This window comes from Halictus rubicundus, chromosome 2 (assembly GCF_050948215.1).
Source record: "Halictus rubicundus isolate RS-2024b chromosome 2, iyHalRubi1_principal, whole genome shotgun sequence".
Classification (NCBI taxonomy): domain Eukaryota; kingdom Metazoa; phylum Arthropoda; class Insecta; order Hymenoptera; family Halictidae; genus Halictus; species Halictus rubicundus.
Genome location: NC_135150.1, coordinates 26,917,011 through 26,936,979, shown reverse-complemented (window position 1 = coordinate 26,936,979; position 19,969 = coordinate 26,917,011). Strand labels below are relative to the sequence as shown.

General features: G+C 48.2%; 1 protein-coding gene across 1 annotated transcript; it reads right to left on the bottom strand.

The window, feature by feature from the left end:
• Nucleotides 1-4,449: 4,449 nt before the first annotated feature.
• On the bottom strand, nt 4,450-18,461 carry Blimp-1 (PR domain zinc finger protein 1). Its single transcript, XM_076803356.1, has 8 exons — nt 18,404-18,461; nt 16,675-16,845; nt 12,756-12,875; nt 12,199-12,324; nt 11,988-12,114; nt 8,139-10,055; nt 5,328-5,669; nt 4,450-4,821 (listed from the first exon to the last, which is right to left on the bottom strand). Exons 2-8 carry the CDS (start codon nt 16,837-16,839, stop codon nt 4,661-4,663), a joined length of 2,958 nt encoding a protein of 985 aa, XP_076659471.1. The 5' UTR covers nt 16,840-16,845; nt 18,404-18,461; the 3' UTR covers nt 4,450-4,660.
• Between the last annotated feature and the right edge of the window lie 1,508 nt (nt 18,462-19,969).

Genomic DNA, 19,969 nt, shown 5'->3' with positions numbered 1-19,969 from the left:
GTGGATGCGTGTGTGTGCACGTTATCGATCAGCGATCGGGAGCTTTACGAGGCTTTGATCGTCGAGAAACTGTGAAGAGCTTCGATAAACGGAAGAAGTTCGCCGTTATCTCTTCTAGAACGCGGTGTCTGTGTGTTCGAGATCTTCTCTCTCGTTCCTGTCTATCGGGGCCGTTCGCTCTTGGAATTCGAAACGTGATGCACGTAATTTCTCGCTCTCTCTCTCTCTCTTTCGCACACGCTTTGTCTCTCGCTCGTACATTCGTTCTCTCTCTCTCTCTCTCACACACACACTCTCTCTTTCTCTCTCTCTCTCTCTCTCTCTCTCTCTCTCTCTCTCTCTCTCTCTCTCTGTCTGTCTCGCGCTCGTAGACAATCGATAACCGTGCGTATATCAGTCTGCGATACATCGTGATGTGCTGTCACGATCGGTCAGTGTTTCGTTCCGATAAAAATCCCGCTTGGAAGGCGCGCGCGCGCGTGAATCACCGACCGACGACGACCATTATCGTTTCGCATTTAATGGTAGGCTGCGCTTTCTCGCGGCGCGACGAAAATCAGAGTGGAAGTATCGAAAACGCGACGACATACCCGCGATACCAATGGAAGATGCAGTTTTGTCTGTTGAGGCTTTCGGGTGTGAGCCGTGTCCAAATTTCCCAACGTTTCGCAAGCATTGCGGCTAGCTTCATCGGGGGGTCAGAAGACACAGTGATACTAATTAGTATTAGTATTAGCTAGCTGCAACGCTTGCGAAACGTTGGGAAATTTCTTCCTTCAGCCTTTTCGGGTGTAAGCCGTGTCCTAAAGGAAGAAATTTCCCAACGTTTCGCAAGCATTGCGGCTAGCTTCATCGGGGGGTCAGAAGACACAGTGATACTAATTAGTATTAGTATTAGCTAGCTGCAACGCTTGCGAAACGTTGGGAAATTTCTTCCTTCAGCCTTTTCGGGTGCAAGCCGTGTCCTAAAGGAAGAAATTTCCCAACGTTTCGCAAGCATTGCGGCTAGCTTCATCGGGGGGTCAGAAGACACAGTGATACTAATTAGTATTAGTATTAGCTAGCTGCAACGCTTGCGAAACGTTGGGAAATTTCTTCCTTCAACCTCAACAGACAAAACTGTATGACGCCGGGCCGTGAAAGTCTGAAATCTCCAATGGAAGATGGGAAGAACAAGGGAGAAGGGAGGGATCCCTTTCGATCAAGGATATCGATTCCTCCCTCCTCGTCTCGGTTTTCTCGCGTCGATCGCGATCACTTCTCCCCGGAAACGCAAATTGGATCCGACTCGTTTCCGAATCCGGCGTTCGAGGGAAGGCTCGGCCCGATCTCGTTTAAATTACGTTACGAAATAGCCGCGGGACGCAACGGTGCGTTCGTATCTTTTTGACTAGAATTTTTCCTCCCGCCCCTGGTTACACGCGATCGTTTCAATTCACTCTCCCGCGTCGCGAGAGAATCTGCTACCCGTGTTAATGTGCGCTTTCGATTTGTTCCCGGATTTGGCAGATCGCCGCCGAGTCTTCGTCCCGAACGTGGAATCTCGTTCGCGAGCGAGAAAAAAATCGCCTAACTACTCCGTGGATCGTTCGTCGTTGATCGGGGGATTGTTTGTGCGCGCGATCACGATAAAAAAAGATCACGGGATAGATAGATAACGCGAAGAAACTCTCGGCTAATAGTTTCTAGGCTTTCGACGAGGAGGAAAGACGGGACAAATGGAAAGTCTTTTCCAGACGGAAATGAAAAGATCGGTTGGACCGAGAGACGATGCTTTCCGTTCGCGAAAATTTCACGACAAAAGGGCGCCTAAAAAATATATATATGCATGCGTGTATATATATATATATATGTGTGTGTGTATGTGTGTGTGTATAGGAGCGCGTATAAATACAGGTGTATAAGAGTACTCGAAAGCTTGTTTTCCTTGTCTCGTACCGAAAATGATCGAACGTGTCCGAGAGAAAAAAAAAAAAAGAAAAAGAAAGAAAGAAAGGGTTGTTTCGTCCCGGTGCGTATCGGGGTGTGTCGTGGAGCGCAGCCTACCGTTTCCCGCCAACCGACGACGATGTATACATATACATAATTATATAAAGGTATTCATAAATTAGAGCTCCTTATAATTTACCTTTTAAATTAGATCGAATAATTAATAGTAATGTTAGTATATACAGGTACAGGTCTCGTATAGTTTGCAGTCGTGTCGTCACTGGTTGCTGTTCGTTCGATCGTCGCGTCGCTCTCGCTCGTTGTGGTTCTTGGAATTTCTCCGGCGAGCGGACGCCGACCAAGTCCGCCGCCATTTTTCTAGCACGGGACGCGTAGAAAATGGTACCGTCGCGCCGTCGGACCGAGGACGTCGCGTCGGGACGAAAATAATTGCACGTCGCGTTATCGACCAACCACGAGGACGGAGGCCGGTTTCGATCGTCTGGACCATCGCGTCCCGCGTCGCGATAACGCGGCGCGGACTCCGCCTGTGCCATTCGGAGCCGAGAAATTCGCAGTCGAGACGTTACGGGGGGCGAGAAAGAGAGAGAGAGAGAGAGAGATCGTTCTGCTCGCCCCGCCTTTCCACCACCCTTTCCCCAATAGGGGAGCGCGCGCGTTTTATTTCGTCTCTGTCCTACAAGCTTGCTCCGCCAAACTTGAGCCAATCACGGCCGACTGCCATTTTCTCGGCCACCGACAGTACACCGCGGTCTCGTATCGTGACGCTGCGCGATCGCGATAGTTCTCGTTTAGGTCACGCGTCCTGTCGTTTCTCAACTTTCTGTTCTGTTTACGCCATATTCTTGTCGGAACCATTTCCTGTTCTTGCGAGTCTAGAATTTCCGAAACGCACGGAAATGTTTGTATAAACTGCGGATTTCACAACGGAAATGTGTACGTCGAACGCAGGAGACTAGAACCGTTTCAAGAATGTAAAAATTCTACGGCATTCTTTCTCAATCGATTCGAACGATTAACCCTTTGCACTCGAGTGGTCACTCTGAAGCACCGCTAGAAATTGTTGTGGTATTATTTCAAAGAAATTACAAAAGAAAATGGATTACTGAACATTTAAATATTGTATGCAGAAATCGGATCAGTTTCGTATCGTGATCAGTTCGTCGAACTTTAGTTTCAGATTGAAAATAGCGCCGAGTGCAAAGGGTTGAGTAAAGAAATGTGGCTCCTGCATCCGTGCAATAAATGCGGAAAATTTTACTAAAAAATACACAGTGGGATAAAAATCCAGGCATGTTGCCATAAAAATCGCATAAAAATCCACAGTGTGTGTAACGCGTACGGAGAACGTGTCTCCAAATTCATGATCGAAAAGTTGACCGGTACGTGGAAGCACGTTAGCGTCGGGAAACGACAGGACTTATGGTCTGATCTAGTGTTTCGATCCCGTTCGTTGACGCGTTCAGGACAGCTTCGCGTCGAACCGAGCTTCGAGATAAAATAGATAAAAAATAAAAAAGGTTGAAGAATCGGTCCTGAGAGTATCAACAAACCGGCGAATCGCAAAGATAGCAATCGCGCAGCGTGAACGTTGCGGGATCGCGTGCGCCGGGTCTCGGATGGAAAGGGGGAAACTTTGGAATCGCTCCGATCGATTGTTGAATTGCGCGCGAGGTGAGAACGAGAGTGTTTTCGAAGAGCATGTCGGCAAATCGAGGGAGAAAATTTGTAGAGAATGCTCGATTTTCCCGTGGCCGAGCGATTCCAAAATCGAGTTTCGGCTGGACGACGGAAGTTATTCGTGGAAGCGTAGCGATTTGTATTTGTATACGAGTAGAAAAAGGGAACGGCACGGATTCGTCCTTGCGGTTACGGTACCGTTTTCTATGCGTCGCTGAGGCATGCACCGTGGAAGGATAATCGAGATGCTCGAACGACTTTGTTGCATTCATTTCTCTTCTCTCTTTCTTTCTCTCTCTCTCTCTTTTTCTCGATTTTGTCCCGCGAATGACAGCGTGCAACAAACTCGAGAGTATCGAGTTCGCGATCAACGATCCTATATCGGTTCTTTTCCGTGTCGATCCCCGTTGTACCGCGTTCGTCGTGAATCGGATTCGGATTCAGATTCGTGTTCGTTGGTCGGGCGCTACCATAGAAAAAATATAGAAACGAGTATTTACAAGGAAGGAACTTTGTTACGCTCGTGTATGCAGATGGGAATCCCGTCCTACCCGAATAAGACAACGCCGGTCCACCGACAAAGTATAATCAGCTTTCGGGAATGCAGTGTGTCTACTAAAAGCTTCGATTCAAGCAACAATGTATATTCAACAATCTCGGGTCGCTTCTCGGTACGCGTGAACACCGCTCGTTTTCTCTCTGTCTCTCTCTCTCTCTCTTTCGATCTCGAAGCGTCTCTTTCACACGATATTCTCCTACGGTGTTTTTCTCGTATTAACCCCCCCTCCCTTCCTACCCCCAAACAAAAATTCCCACACCCACCCTCACCGTACTTTATACACACAGAGTTCGTGATCATTACACACGCTGCTGCTTACAACGAATGAAATTTCAGGAAATTATTACAGTTCCGGGAATAGCTCTCGAAAGGGAAGCAGGGGTACGAGTACGTTTCGTCTGTCGTGAGCAACTCGTTTACTATTCCACGGCTAGGTTCTGCGCTGGAGCGAAAGGGCTCATACCCCCGTTCTTAGGTGCACTCGATTATGTGAGGCTGGGAGGTCTCTATGACGCTCGGTCTGCCCACGGAGTTCTCCAGGTTGTGGAGTGACGTGGAGTGCGGCCCGTGCGTCGATCCGTGCCTCTCGTAGTTCTCGATGTGCTCCAGTTCGCATTCCTTCGGCATGTTTCCTGCAACCGAAAACGAACAAACGTTCCCCTATCAAACTAGCCTAGTCTGCTCATCCTCTACGGTGAACACCTCGGGGGAGCCGCGTCCACGGCTCGCGACAAGGACAGTTTCAAAATCGACAACGATTCTTCGACTCTTCACGTTTCTATTGTCGCCTGTGAATCGATCGATCCTCCGGGATCTGACGAACCTAATGACCCGACGCTCTATCAGCTTACCGAGAAAGTGACACGGACATGAAAGCGAGCTTGCGTATGCTTGAACGAAAGCTTGTTCTGATCCGATTTAACTGAGCAACCATTTATATAGGATCGACGAGTTTAACGAAACGTCACACGGGAGTTGAAACGCTAGTTTCATACCGGAAGCAAAAAGTTTTATTTGAAAAAGGAGTAGAAAAGGAGCCAAATTTGTTTTCGATGATTGATCACAATTGGGAATTTTCAGGTTCGTGGAGGAGGGGTTCGATTGTTTTGTTTAATATTTGTAGGTTTCGTTCACTCACCGACATTCATGTCAGGCCCGTACTCGTAGTAGGTCGGCGAGCCAACGGCCGCGGCCAGAGCGAGCTCGTCCTCGATGTTGTTCGGCCTGCAGCTGGTCGTCTTCCAGTGGGTCCTAAGGCCGCTCGCGCTTATGTACTTCTTGTCGCAGCCCTGGCAGGTGTAGGGCCTCTCGTTCGTGTGTAACCTCTTATGCAGCTTCAGGTGAACGAATTGAGTGAACTTCGCGGGGCATAGGTCGCAGGCGTACGGCTTTTGACCCGAGTGCAGTCTCAGGTGCGTCTTCAGGTTCGAGGTCGAGCTGAACCTCTTCTTGCAGATCTCGCATTGGTGCGGCTTCTCACCTGCGAAGATTCCGTCGTTAAATCTCTTTTCTTATACAGTCTGCTCCACAAGAGCGTGGGCGCGATATCTGTGTGATACCCAATACAGCAAAGATTGTGCCAATTCAAACATGCAATGTCTCCTCTAATACGCAATAGCCCCGATTCTCTTAGTATCATTTCTGTCACCGAGAGGTTCAAGTCGTTTCGAGACGAGTGCCGTATACGCTAAACGATTCGAAGCAGTATTCTTGTGCCAGCACCCGAAACGGCCAAAAATGAGTGTTGGAAATGCAGCAAAATATCTGCACGAGTCTCGCGAATTTGTAAATAAGTGGGCGCAACGTTACAAAGAGACAAATTGCGTCGACGATCTCCCTGATCGAGGTTCGAAGCGAGCTACGACGAAAAGGGACGATGAAGCAATTCTGCAGCTTTTTTCGAAAAATCCGACACTTTCCTTACGCAAAGCGCGAGCAATGTTAGCGAAAAAGGGCATAAAAATAGGCATGGTAACGATTAAACGTCGGTTGGAAGAAAATAAAGTTGCACGGCGTAGTACACTTTCGAAGCCGTTGCTTTCAACAAAGCGCGTCGAAAAACGGTCGGCGTGGGCACATGAAAACGTTTGTCGTGATTGGAACAATGTCCAATCTCGGTCCCCCGATGCCAATCCAATCGAAAACGTTTGGTCTCTCCTGAAGTACAAACTCCGAGGAAAGCGAATTTTCAAATTGAAGACGCTAGTTCGCCGTTTTCGAGAAGTATGGAGATCTCTTCCTGTCCGATACGCTGCAAAGCTGGTTCAAAGTATGCCCAGACGTTGCGAAGCAATAATCGCTGATGGTGGTGATTGGACACATTATTAAGCAAGTGTGTATTAGTTCTTTAAATGCACTTTCGACCTATACAACCTTTTTTACAGAAAAGATTATGCACTCAGATATCGCGTCCACGCTCTTGTGGAACAGCCTGTAGATATCCTACACTACTGCGCTAGATCTTTAGGCATTTATTCACATTTGTAGACTGCGGATGCATTTATGACGAGAATGAATTGTTGAAGTACACGATCGCGAAGACAGTAGAAGAACTTTTACTACATTATTTTCGACGTATTAACCCTTTGAGCGCTGAGTTTGAGTGTGCTGTTGCCCGCCTACTTTTTACGACGAAGCGCATGCTGGGATGATTAAAATTTCATTGCAAAATATGTTGATTGTGGCTGAAATAATTTGAGCAGTGACCGCGAAAAACCTTAACAGAACCGTTGACTTCATTAAGCAATAATAACATGAACAATATAAAAAAAAAATAAATGGCCCAAATTGTTCATTAAATTATTTCATTAAGCAATAATAACATGAACAATATAAAAAAATAAAAGGCCCAAATTGAATGGCTGTGTGAAAACCTATGTATGTGTCCATGGCCCAAATTGAATGGCTGTGTGAAAACCCATATATGTGTTCATGGCCCAAATTGAATGGCTGTGTGAAAACCCATGTATGCGTTCATAGCGCTCAAAGGGTTAACACGATAAAAAATCTTGGTTCTGACAATCGACTCTGGAGTTTTGCGCAAAGTCTCCCAATCCGAACATTTGGACCAGCACCTAGGTTGTATGCAATTTATAGTAGCCAGCGGTACTGGTGATAATACTGCAAATGTTCTTCTTCCAAAGCACAATTCTTAATCAACTAGTATCACAAATGCTACCGCAAGTACATACTCTTCTTCCGTAAGATACATACAGGCTGAACGTAGGCCTATCTTAGGCTACCTTTCCTCGCAAGGACATTCTACTTGACCGTCCCCACAAGAAATAATCCTAATCAACGAAACAAATTCTCCGGTTCGAATATTTCTGTGACAATTACCGTAAAGGTCCACAACCCTTTTCTTCAACAACAACAACAGCTCAGAGCAGGCTCTCGGCTAAGCAATGTGGTGTCGCGTCGATCCCGGAATTGGGAAAATCGGATCGCGGCTAGGTAGGCTGACGTCGAATGATTGTAGGGTCAAACTCCGAAGAACATGAATCTTTATTGCTAGATGCAAGACTTGGCTTGCCGTTGGAAGTTCGGAAACAGTTCTGATCTTGCTATAATCGTATAGAAATTAGGGAAGCTCGGAGGTAGGTGTGGTCTTAGGAAGTTGTCTATGATCGGTTGAAGGGTGTGTTTTCGAAGGTGTTGGAAGTGGTGGAAAATTAGGAAGAGTAGTCGTAGAGGTACATTTCGTTAGAGGCGACTACGGCTATAAAACCATAAATTTCGGTACTCCAACGGTTCGCAGTTCAGCATGAGCTGGTCAGCTGAGGTTCATTCGGAATTTGTACTACTCTAAACTATGCTAGGTTCTCCATGTCGGTCATGGTCGTTATGCGGCGGGTGTCTAGTCTAGTCGACCTTCGCGGTCATGCAGATGTCCCTTCTCAGAGGGTTTTCACGCCGGAGGAAGCAAAGTGGCATCGTTCGAAAGACTCACCGGTGTGAACGAGATGGTGTTTCTGGAGATGCGCCAGTTGCGTGAAGCTCTTGGTGCAGACGTTGCACTTGAACGGCCTTTCGCCGGAGTGCGTCCTCAGGTGTACCTTGAGGTTGGACAGCTGGCCGAAGGTTTTGCAGCAAACGTTGCACTCGTAGTGCATCTTGCCGTCCTTCTTCTTGAGCGGGTAGGGTAGGGACCTGTATCCCCTGGATCCCTGGGAGTTCGGGCTGAGGGAGCCGCTCTGGGAGCAGCCGTGGTCGTCCGGTGATAGGGAGCTCGCGGGCGAGTACCGGTTCAACGAGGAGGAGTTCGCGTGTATGGTGAGGCCGGGATGGTGTCCTAGGTGTAGATTGTGCGTGCCGGCGATCAACGCCTGGTTGGTGTCGATCTGCATGGTGGAGGAGGTGGGTAGCTGATGACTGCTGGTCACTGCCTCGAGCCTCCTGCCGTCCGACCTCTCGTAGACGACGTTCCCGCTCGGGGTCGGCGAGTAGGCGGTGCAGTTGATCGACAACGGGGCGACGTTGTGGTGCAACGAGCTGTTCTGATGGTAGATGCCGTACGGGTAGGAGGACGGCGACTGGATCGGCGAGATGGACACGCTCTGGTTGGCGCTGGCGGCGGAGTTAGGGTAGACCGGGCTCGACTCGATCTGACAGCCGCCGGAGCTCGAGTAGAGGATCGTGGAGGTCGTCGCGGCACCCTGGCCCGTCCCCGACGGCGACGGAGATTTGCTCTTCCTCTTGGTCGGACAGCTACCACCTCCGACGCCGACGCCGACGCCGCTACTGGTCGCCGGGGACGTGTGTATGCCGGTGCTCGACGTCAGTATCGTGCTCGAGGACAACACGCTCCCGCTCGAGTGGTGATTGCTCGGATTGCTGGACGAATGGATGCTCCCCGGATGGGACTGCAGGCCCGTGTTCCCCGGGCCGGTGCTCGAGTGCAAGTTGCTCGTCGGACTCTGCATCGGGAGCGCGCTGTTCCCGCTGGTGGTCGAGTTCACGCACGTGTCCGCTTGCATCGGCAGGTTCGAGCTCGAGTCCGGGCTGCACGGGAGAATGTTCCCGTAACGATGAGACTTCTTGTACGAGTAGGCCATCTCCGTTGGGCTGGACGGAGGAGGAGTCACCGAGTCCACGTGGGTCTGATGGTGGATCTGATGATGCGGTTGTTGTTGCTGCTGCTGCTGTTGTTGTTGCTGCTGATGATGCTGCATGGCAGCGGGGTTATGGTGATGCACGTGGCTGTGGCTGTTGTTGTTGTTGTTGTCGGTGTTGCTGCGCAGCAGGATGTTCTCGAGGATGGAACTGCTGGGACTGGCCAGGTAGGCCGGCCTCCCGGAACCGGGCATGTTACCCTTGACCTCCGGCTCGTAGAAAGGTTTCGCGTTCTTCTCGTGGATCTCGTCCTCGTTCACCGTCGAGAGCACCACCGCGTTCTTCTGCAACAGCATCGGCGGCGTTACCGATTTCTGCAACTCGGGCGTCACCGCTCTGCTCGACAACTCCTGCTGCTGCTCCTTGTCCTTCACGGCGCCGTCCAGCCCGGTCTTCGACGCCTGGAAGTTCCCGTAGGTCTTTGTGATCTTGATCTTGACCTTCCTGTACTCGTTCTTCGCGGCCGCGTTGTCCTGCTTGTCGAGCACCTCGTTGCTGCACACCGACGTCTTCGAGTTCTTGCTGAAGTCCAGCACGTAGTTGTTCTCCGAGTCGGACTCGCTGCTCTCCTCAGGGGGCGTGAGCACCTCGTCGTGGTAGCCGTTCGAGTGGTAGCCCTCGTCGGATCGCACCGATCCATCGGTCGGCGTCATCTGCGATCGTCTCTCGTAGATCGACGCGTCCTTCAGCGGCGAGACCGAGTCCACGCTCGGCGGCAGCTCGTTCGGCAACGCCGATTGTTGTACTTGTTGTCCTGGAAACGAGAGAAATCCGTGTCTTAGCGTAAAATTCTTAGCGTTCCTGGTTTCTCGACATTTTTCGTTTCTCGAGAAATGAGAAATAAGACTTGTACAGGACGGTCCGTGCAATTGTTTCAAGTCATAACTCCGTTGTTATTGCATTTACGAAAAAAATGATACAGGAGAAAGATAAACGGTTCGAGGAGCATTACATCTGTAGGCCTTTAAATTCTTTTTTTAGATGCAGCAGTGCATGTGCGATTAACGATTGCATCATTTCTTTAAATAGAAATGCATATTTTTGTTTTGCACAGATCGATTCTTCCGTTCATTCTACGTAAAAAATGATTAGGGTAGCATGGCAAAAGAATTATTAGATCTCGAGATATTTTCGAAAAATGTCTTCATTGAAGAAGATACTCGAACACTTCATGGCTATGTTGTGAAGGTAAACACCCTTTCGACATCGTTATCATAACAGACACCGATTTGTACGAGTAAGCATTTCATCATTCAGTATCGTAACTCGAGTACGAAAACTAAAATTTTGAAAAAGTGTAGCTGTATTTCACTAAATACAAGAAAATGTATGACATTTTTTGAAAATATCTCGAGATCTAATTTTTTTGCCATGCTACCCTAATTATTTTTTACTTTATCTTTCTCCTTTATCATTTTCTCGTAAATGCAATAATAACGGAGTTATGACTTGTAACAATTGCGTGGACCACCCTGTATTTCTCGAAAATTCTCGAGAATTTTTAATAAAATAAACAAATATTCGGAAACTTGTAATATTTGGAATATCGTTAATAATATTTATCGAAAGGGCAACAAACTTTAACTCGGTGTTTATTCCTGTTCTATATGTACATGAAAACAAGGAAAAAATAGACGCTGAATGTAACCGATGAATTTATTTATTTGAAACCAAACTTTTATAAAGTGGAACGTTACGCTTTTCTATTGAACAAAATCTGTAGCCGTAGAAAAATTGTAGGGGACTGAAAAACTAAGACAAAAAGAAAATCGCAAAAATTCAATATCTCGTTGTCAGTTGCTCTCTTGAGTAGTATACACTTGTATTTTTGATTGTTTTGACATTGTTGTGTGAGTTGTGACAGTGAGATACGTAAACACTTGTAGTTATCCTTTACATTCTTTCGTTTGTTTACATTCTTGCTTTCTTTTATGATTCCTTAATCAGTCTTTAGTCAGTTAGATATTTTGGAGTGAATAACTTCAGCCACAATGCCGCGTACATATTCTACTGTTGAATAAGCAACGATATAGTTTTAACTGATATAATTTATCAAGTCAGTGCTAGATGTAATGCTTGCATTGCTGCAAGAGGGCAACATTTTGAACAGTATCCACATTAAATAGATGATAACGTAAATAAAATGTAAATAAATAAGTACAAAAATGAAAACTTGTTCTGTTTCTATTTTTGCGATTTTCTCCAAAACGAAGCAAAAACGAGCAAATCTCGTCAAAGTTTTGCCATTTAAATTCGGGATACCCTGTATAGAAGGGAAATATTCTAGGTCGGAAGAAATGTTCCGTTTTGGAATTAAACTAGTTTCGTGTGCAAAGGGTTAAGATATACAATTTACAAACATAACATAATGCAGAACTTGGGAGGGAGTCACTCAAAAAAGGGAGTGACCAGGGAGTCACTCAAAAAATGCTATAACACAGAATTCAGTAGAATCGAATACGATTTTTCTTTGTTTTGGATCCACAGAGGCCGTTCCCATGAAAAATAGGGTTTTCTTTCGTTCGATTTCCTTAAGATTGGTCTACAAACAAATTGCACAAACATCCTAACGATAAGAAAACGAATTTTCAGAAAGACTTGAGTTGTAAAAGGGCAGACCTACAGAAGGATTAATATCGAGTGGAAAACCGGTATAGATCGGTAACAATTCCTCGAGCATACTCACGTATTCTTTGAAGCATCAGCTCGCCAGTTAACGGGTAATTCAGCCTCTCCGCGAACTCTCTGCAGTACCAGACCAACAGCTCTTGGTTCGGTAGTATCGGCTTGATCGTGTAAAAATAAATGTTCATCTGCAACGAGAAACAACAAGGTCTTCGGTGTCGGTGTCGAGACAGCGTACACTGATCAGGATGACGGAGCGTCGTCCGACTCACCTTATACTGGCATGCTATTAGGTTCTGCGATTCGGACGAATAAGCCGGGTTTACGTAACGCATCCAATTCGATTTCTGGACGTCATAACCGTCGATGTAATAGAACAGCTCGTTGTTCTTGTACACCTGTCGATCAGAAACGGAGACTGTATTCCACGGTTCTACGTGTCCGCGAACACGCCGGCGATCGAAGTTGATTCTCGCGGTGGTTATCGCAGAGCGGCTGGGAAACGTCGACGATTTAGCAGGGAGGATCGAGAGGGAATCCGAGTTCCCTATCGTAACTCATCAATTCGTTACGAGGCATCAATGGCTTCGCGGGTTTCGCTTTAAGGCTCGCATAGATCGGTTCAAACCAGTTTCTGGTCTTAGCCGGCTTCTCTCTCTCTCTCTTTCTCTCTCTCTCTCTATCCTCTCCGTTTCCCTTTTCGCTCCCTCTGCGCCTTTTTCCGATTACCGATCCCGCGAGAGACCGGGCCCCCGACCACCGATAACAACACGCTCGCGTCCTCGGATCACCGAGAATTTTCGTGTCCGGTCAGAATTGGTGTCCTTACCCTCCAGAAGTATTTCCGGTTCGCGTCGGCCGGCACCGAGTCCTTGGTGTACACTTGGCCCACCAGCGGACCGAACCGGGTCCCCTTCGGTATGTAACTCGTGCTCCAAACTCCCAACACCTGCGCACACACGGAACCTTTCGATTAGCCATCGTCGACAAAGCTAAGGCAAGCTCGTTTTGCTCCCGCGAGAAAGTCGTTCAATTGTTTGATCCCTGCGTCGATGCTCTATGGGTGTGTCCGCGTTCGAGTTGTCTTTCTTTACGAAAAAGAAAATCGTTTCTACTCTTAGCCTTCCGAGGACGATCGTTAGTTCCTTTACTGTACGATATTGGGAATGTCACCGTAATTTGTTGGTGATTATAGACTTTTTGATATTTCTCACTGCTAAGTGCAAATTCGAGGAAGCAAACGATTATAATTTGACCACGTGTAATCGATTTTTGAATATTCGTCGGAGTCGGTGCGGTGTACTGTAATTCATTTGCATCATTAGCGTGCACGTACCCTCAATTTTCCTGGTCACTGTCACCGTATGTATGCGGTCAATTTATTTTTTCTTATAATGCTGAAATATGAAGTTCTTATACTTGTAGTCATTCTTGTACTTAACCCTTACCGCTCCAAGTGTGCCTCTGAGGCACCACCGATGTGCGACCGATTAATATAAATATTGTAATCAAAATTATATTACTCCCGAGATGAATAAAGATTGTTTTGAATGCCTTTGATATTATTATTCATACGTCATTGTATCATTTTAAGTGTCGGATTTAAACTTGCGAGTCGAAGTATGATGAGTAGACTGCGGATCTTCGTGCAAAATAAAAATTTTCTACCCGAATTGCAACAGACTGGAGTGAAATAGAAATTTATTTTCTTTCTTAATATGTTTAATAGGTTGAAAATGATGTAACAGTATTTTAAAAGTTTTCTAATGTTTCTACTGTTTTAAAATACGTCTATCCATTTTTGTCATAAATGCATAAGATCCGCAGTCCAATGATGAGAATAAGTTGGAGTTGCCGGTATATACACAATTCAAAGTCGGAGCGTTAAGGGTTAAATATAATAAAACAAAAGTTTGGTGATAAAGGCGTTCTCTTCATATTTCCTTATGATGCAAATGGGTTGAACGCGGTTTGGTTATTACGATTTTGAGTACCGACGCAAGGATCGATCTTTCGAGGTATCGTTTCGATTCCTTAGGACCGCTGCCACGAATTCTCGCACACGAATCTTTCGTCTGACCCTCGCGCGACCTCAGACACCGTCCGCGCCGTTCTACGATATAAAATATCGTCGGTCGTAGAGGGTGTAACGAGGAGATCGATGCATCCCGGTGCAGAGAATAGATGCCGAAGAATTGATAAGCGAGGATCTGAATGGGCTTGGCCACCGGCTAGCATAAATTCGTGAAAAACGTCCGCCTTCGGAGCGTTAATAATAATCCGGACGGTCGGATAAAAACGGAATGCTTTCTCCCGAGCTCGAAACGTCGAGCTTCCAGCAGACTGCCGAACCGAAATACTCGGCGAGGAACGATCGTCGATTCGGGTCGTCGTCGGAATAGACGTCATATTCAACAGTTTTATCCAAGGAATATTTTTAGAGACCCGCGACCGTCTATTTCCGCGGCGCAAACGATTCCTCGCGCCTACGAGCAATCAAAAGCTGGGGAGAAGGTGCGCGGAGAACTCTATCGGGCTGTTACACCTTCTTCAGGTTCGAGGCGAACGTTCTTCGAGTCGTCTAACGCGCCTATACGATTTCGCGAATGTTCAACTTCGCCGTTGTACGGCAAAAGTATCAGGTTGGCAAGAAAGTAATTTCGGTATTTTTAGGTGAAATAAAAACCAATTTTTCTATCAAAGCAATGAATTTTAATCGATAAAATATTTTCCATCTTGTTCTATGATCTTTTGCCATCTTTCTGGTAGCTTCATAATTCCGCGCTCATAAAACTTCTGATCCTTTTCGGTGAAGAACTGATCCAAGTGCGATTTCAGACCATCATCATTAGTGAAAGTTTTACCATTCAAAGAGTTTTGTAAACTTCGGAATAAATGATAATCTGATGGTGCAATGTCAGGACTATACGGTGGATGTGACATCACTTCCCAACCAAGCTCCAATAACTTTTCACGTGTTACCAAAGATGTGTGTGGCCTAGCGTTATCATGGTGGAACACGATTCCTTTGCGATTTGCCAACTCTGGCCGTTTTTCTTTGATTGCTATGTCCAGTTTTGTTAGTTGTCGGCAATAAACATCTGAATTGATGGTTTGGTTCCTTGGGAGCAGCTCAACATACACAATACCTTTGTAATCCCACCAAACTGACAACATGATCTTCTTTTGGTGCAATTCAGCTTTCGGCGTGGTTTGGGCTGATTCGTCACGCTTCGACCATGATCGTTTTCGAGTTGTGTTATTGCAAACAACCCATTTCTCGTCACCAGTGACGATTCGCTTCGGAAAAGGGTCGATTTCATTTCGTTTGAGATGCATATCGCATATGTTGATGCGTCGCGTTAAGTGAATTTCTTTCAATTCGTGTGAAACCCAAATATCGAGCTTCTGAACGATTCCGAGACTTTTTGAACGATATTCTATAGTTGTATGCGAGACATTTAACCTGTCTGCAATCTCTCGGACAGTTATACGACGATCCGATTGAATAATGGCTTTCATTTGGTCATCATCAACTTCGGATGGTCGACCAGAACGTTGGTCGTCTTCAAGTGAGAAATTTCCAGAACGGAATTTTTTCAACCAATTCTGGCACGTGCGTTCTGTTAAGCAATCCACGCCATAAACTTCACATATATCTTTGTGAGCCTCGGCAGATTTTTTACCTCTACGGAAATAAAAAAGCAATATGTGCCTATAATGTTCGTTCTTGCACTCCATGTTCAAATTGACACGGAACTAACAATTTTAATCAAAATTACGTGCAATTTGCTTCAGAAGTAACCTAAGAGATGCAGTTATGAAATGTCAGAAGGAAAACAAACGCAACGTTAACAGAAATCAATCGAACAAAACATAAAGCTATCTATTAGTGAAAACCGAAATTACTTTCTTGCCAACCTAATAATTCGAAAGTAATCGAAATTGGAAACACGCCGGTTATCGGAATCGAAGTATCGCGTAGGAGACATCAAAAGCTGGGAAAAACAGTTACACCTTATATTCCAGGTTCGAAGCAAACGTTCTTCGAATCGATTAACGCGCCTATACGATTTCGCGAATGTTCAACTTCGCCGTTGCACGGCAAAAGTAATTCGAAAGTAATCGAAATTGGAAGAACGCCGGTTATCGGAATCGAAGTATCGCGTAGGAGAGATCAAAAGCCGGGAAAAAACAGTTACACCTTCGTTCTTCTCCGAATCGCGTGTCTATAATTTTGAAAATGCTCCACGTTTCTTGTTGTACGCGAGTTGACGAGACTAATGGAAATTTCAATGGGAAAACGCCGGTCTAGCGTGAACCATCGACTGGAAAATCGCGCTTCCGGCGAAGCGATCCGGAGACATTGAACCGGTAGCAGCGGGTATCGGACGCGTATCAGTTACGCCCGAGCCCGATACGTGCGAGAATCGTGCAGCTATCGTCCTCTCTCTTCGTCGCTCGATCGCTGTCACCGAGGAAAGTGTGACGATTGACTTGGACTGTAGGTCACGACGCTCGCTAAGTTAATTAGCTCGACGGAGCCGGATCGGTATCCGAATCGTTCAACTTGACCGACCCGACACGACCCGACGCAAAACAATTTTCCAAGGGTTTCCTACGTGTCGATCCTAATCGAGCCGAAATCGATCGAGGAAAGGGAGATTCGTGCGTGAGCTTGTAAGAGGGTCTCTCGCGACTCTCACCGAGGAGGTCTCGAGAAATGATTCTTTGGCGGAGGAACGTACATCGTGGAGGGCCTGAGAAGGCTTGAGGACCAAATTTCTCGGCAGGGACGCTTCCGCGCGGTTCGCGTCGCCTGGCGACGCCCCCACGTCCGGTACCAAATACACGGCATGCTGCTCGAATTCCTCTTCCCTCAAGGTCGCGTGATCCCACTCGCTGGCCTCCATCCTTCACTGCACAGAGAAACACACAAGAAAAAAAAAGGTGACGTTAGTTTGGGTTCGTTGGACTCTTAACGCCGGCTAAAAACAGAAGAAACCGCCGGAGAAACGGCGGTGTATGTATTCGCGATGTATGTATTCGATGCATGTATACTCTTTGCGAGGCGGCGGTGTGTACCGAGCAAAGTTCGTGATCGACCGGCGCGGTTGTTCGACCGTACACCTCGGGAACCCGGCGATTCGATACGCATCTAGGTACCGTTATAACCGCGAGTTGTTTACTAAAAGTTTAGCACATATCCAGGCGCCGTTATGTTCTAGTCCCGGCGCGAGCGTCTTCGATCGACTTTCTCGCTTGTTCCGAACAACGCGACTGGTACGCATAGATCAGAGAGATAGACAGAGAGAGAGAGAGAGAGAGAGAGAGAGAGAAAAACAGAGACGTTTCGCGAATTTGCAAGCATTGTGCGCGAGGGTCGCCGACTGTTTTCCGCGTGGCAAAAAAGAATAATAATTCGCGCGTAATGACGGCCGGCGCGAGCGCTGCCCGTTATAAATAGTTTCGATTCCCTCCGGCCCGGTGAATCGATGCGATCGATAATCCTCGAAACGTTTCGAAAGTGTCACCCGGTTGATAACGCGGATCGTGGTTCGTCGAAAAAAAAAAGAAGAAACGCATCGGGGAACGTTGCGCCCTAACCGGAAAAACAGTCCACGCGAATCCTGTCCCATTGAGACGTAGTCACGTGCTGCGCGAAAATCGCATTTTTTTTCCTTCCACTGAATCGGCGGCGGTGCAACACTTTAACACCGCGAAAGTGAAACCCGTCCACGCATTGATCGACTGCAGGGGTGAGAGGGAGGGGGCCGGGACGGGGCATAAACTCCGAAGTCCACCCCCGTCCCCGTCCCCTCCTTTCGCCCCGTTTCACCCCCTTTCAACCCCTCGCGCGACCCCGCACGCCCGCGCGCTCGGGGGTTTTCGCTACTCGTTGAATTTCCATTTCCGTGGAAATCGCGCACTATCAGCCCCGTTCACTATTCGTTAACTTTCCGCGTAACTTTTTGCCACCCTCGTGCCTCCACCCCCTCGCGCCCGACCCGCTCGTTTCAACCCTTTTCCCTTCGCTCTCTAGAGTCTCGGCGTTCTTTTCCACGAACGACGAGAAGCCTCCTCTCTCTCTCTCTCTCTCTCTCGCTTTCTCCCTCCCTCTCTATTACTCCCACGTTCACTTTGCCCTTAGGACGCGTTCCCTTTCTTTCTCGCGTCTTTGGAAAACGCATCGACGGTGCTCCACCGATCAATGTTCCTGCTCGGCGACGATCGAGCCGTTCTCGCATCCCTGTGACCGCGGGCCGAACGTTGCACCAACTTTTTTCTGGTGAACGACCCAACCCGTTCCCGATGGGAAAATCTCGGGGACAGCCCGGAGGATCGTTGCCTCGAGATCGAGATCGAGTTCGAGTTCGAAGTCGCACGATCCCTCCGCGCGTTCCAAGAGACGAGATACGATCACGGTGGTACCCGATGATCGGAGAGTGGCGGTGCACCGTTAGGCACGTTACTCACGCCTTTTGACGCATCGGTTCGCGACCTGCGAGAGTCGACGAATCCCCTGCGATCCTTGGCCCCTGTGGCTGCGCTCGGTGCTTTTCCGTGCTCTGGTCGCGTATCGGATCTCGCTCGAGATCGGTGTGCCGTTTATCACAGAGGAGAGACTAAACGCTCCTGGCGAACCGGTATCTTTACGTGATCCTGTGATTCTTAAGGGAGATCGGCATCCCGACGACTCTCGGCAGACTCGGGAGCCTGGAGTAGCAGCGGCCTCGCGTCGAGGGACGAAACGCGCCGGTGTTGTTCAACATTTATTTGAAAATGTCCGAAGCCAAGGCGAAATCTCTTTCTCTCTCGACGTCGATAAGGCCGATCGCTGCCGACCTAGGCGGTCCTCTGCCACCTATACGACACGCTTATCGATTATCAGGACATCGAGGAAAAGTAGTTGTTGGGATCGCGGGGTGCTGCTGCTGCCGTTGCACCCGACTCTCGATCAAACCACTCGCACTCTCTTCGTTCACGTTGTTTGTCAACAACTATGCTGCTCGCGGAAGGACTCTCTTCTGCGTGTCGGCCGCTCTTTCCGATCGGGATCGTAACGAAGATCGTCGGGATCGTTCCGGTACCGGAGAGGAAAATCGTCCGGGTTGGCACACGCTTCTTCGCCACTCTCTCCTTCTCTTCTCGAATGCACACACTCGCGCGCACACGCTCACACACGCACACACACACACACACACACACACGCGAGAGAACGAACCACTTGGACGTGCTTCACCTCTTTCCGTCTCGCACCCCCTCCTCCGGCCCTATTTTACTTTCCCAGGTGTAACAACCGGGACGGGAAACCGCTCGAACTCGGACGGGGGTGAGCCGGTCGATCGGGTTCGCAGTTGACGAGCAACGGCGAACTATGCACCGGAAACGGAGTAAATCGGTGAATCGGTTGACCGATCGACGACACGATGTTTCTCTGGTCGAACCAGAGACGAAACCACGACGGATATCGAGGACGAGCGAGAGTCGCGAGAGCACACTGTGCACGCTTTGCGCCGATAACGCCGGGACAAAACTCGGCTCGCGACGCAGATTTCCGTCGAGCACCAGACGCAGAATTACACGGAATTACGCGCGGAACCGGCGCGCACAACAACTATAATCGACGAGGATACACCGGACACGCGTTTTCCCCGTGAGTACCGTCGCGTATCAACCCTTTTTTTCGAGGGTGGTCTCCGCCTTCGGGGTCTCTCTTTGGATGGCACACGCAGAGAGCAGTGTGTGGAACTCGGGTAGACCTGACCTAGCCCAACGCGAGTCGGCTTGGCTCGTCCTCCCCCTGCGTCGGTATTGGTCGCTGGCTATCCCTCTCTCTCTCTCTGTTTCTCTCTCCCTCGATCCCTCTCCGCTACGTCGTTCTCCGTTTCTCTCGCCCTCTCGTTCTCTCTCTCTCTCTCTCTCTCTCTCTCTCTCTCTCTCTCTCTCGAACGCGGACGCGGTGGTGTGCCAGCAAAGCTGCCAGACCAGAGCAGAGGTGGTGCATTTCTCTGCGCTGCGCTTTCGATCGACCCGTTGCCA

Bases quoted from the DNA above. Each gene is read 5' to 3' on its own strand.
- Blimp-1 (XM_076803356.1), bottom strand. From the start codon at position 16,839: ATGGAGGCCAGCGAGTGGGATCACGCGACCTTGAGGGAAGAGGAATTC. The intron at 12,876-16,674 runs GTACGTTCCTCC...GTGTGTGCGCAG, and splicing joins CTTCTCAGGCCCTCCACGAT to GTGTTGGGAGTTTGGAGCAC. The intron at 12,325-12,755 runs GTAAGGACACCA...TCTGATCGACAG, and splicing joins ACCGGAAATACTTCTGGAGG to GTGTACAAGAACAACGAGCT.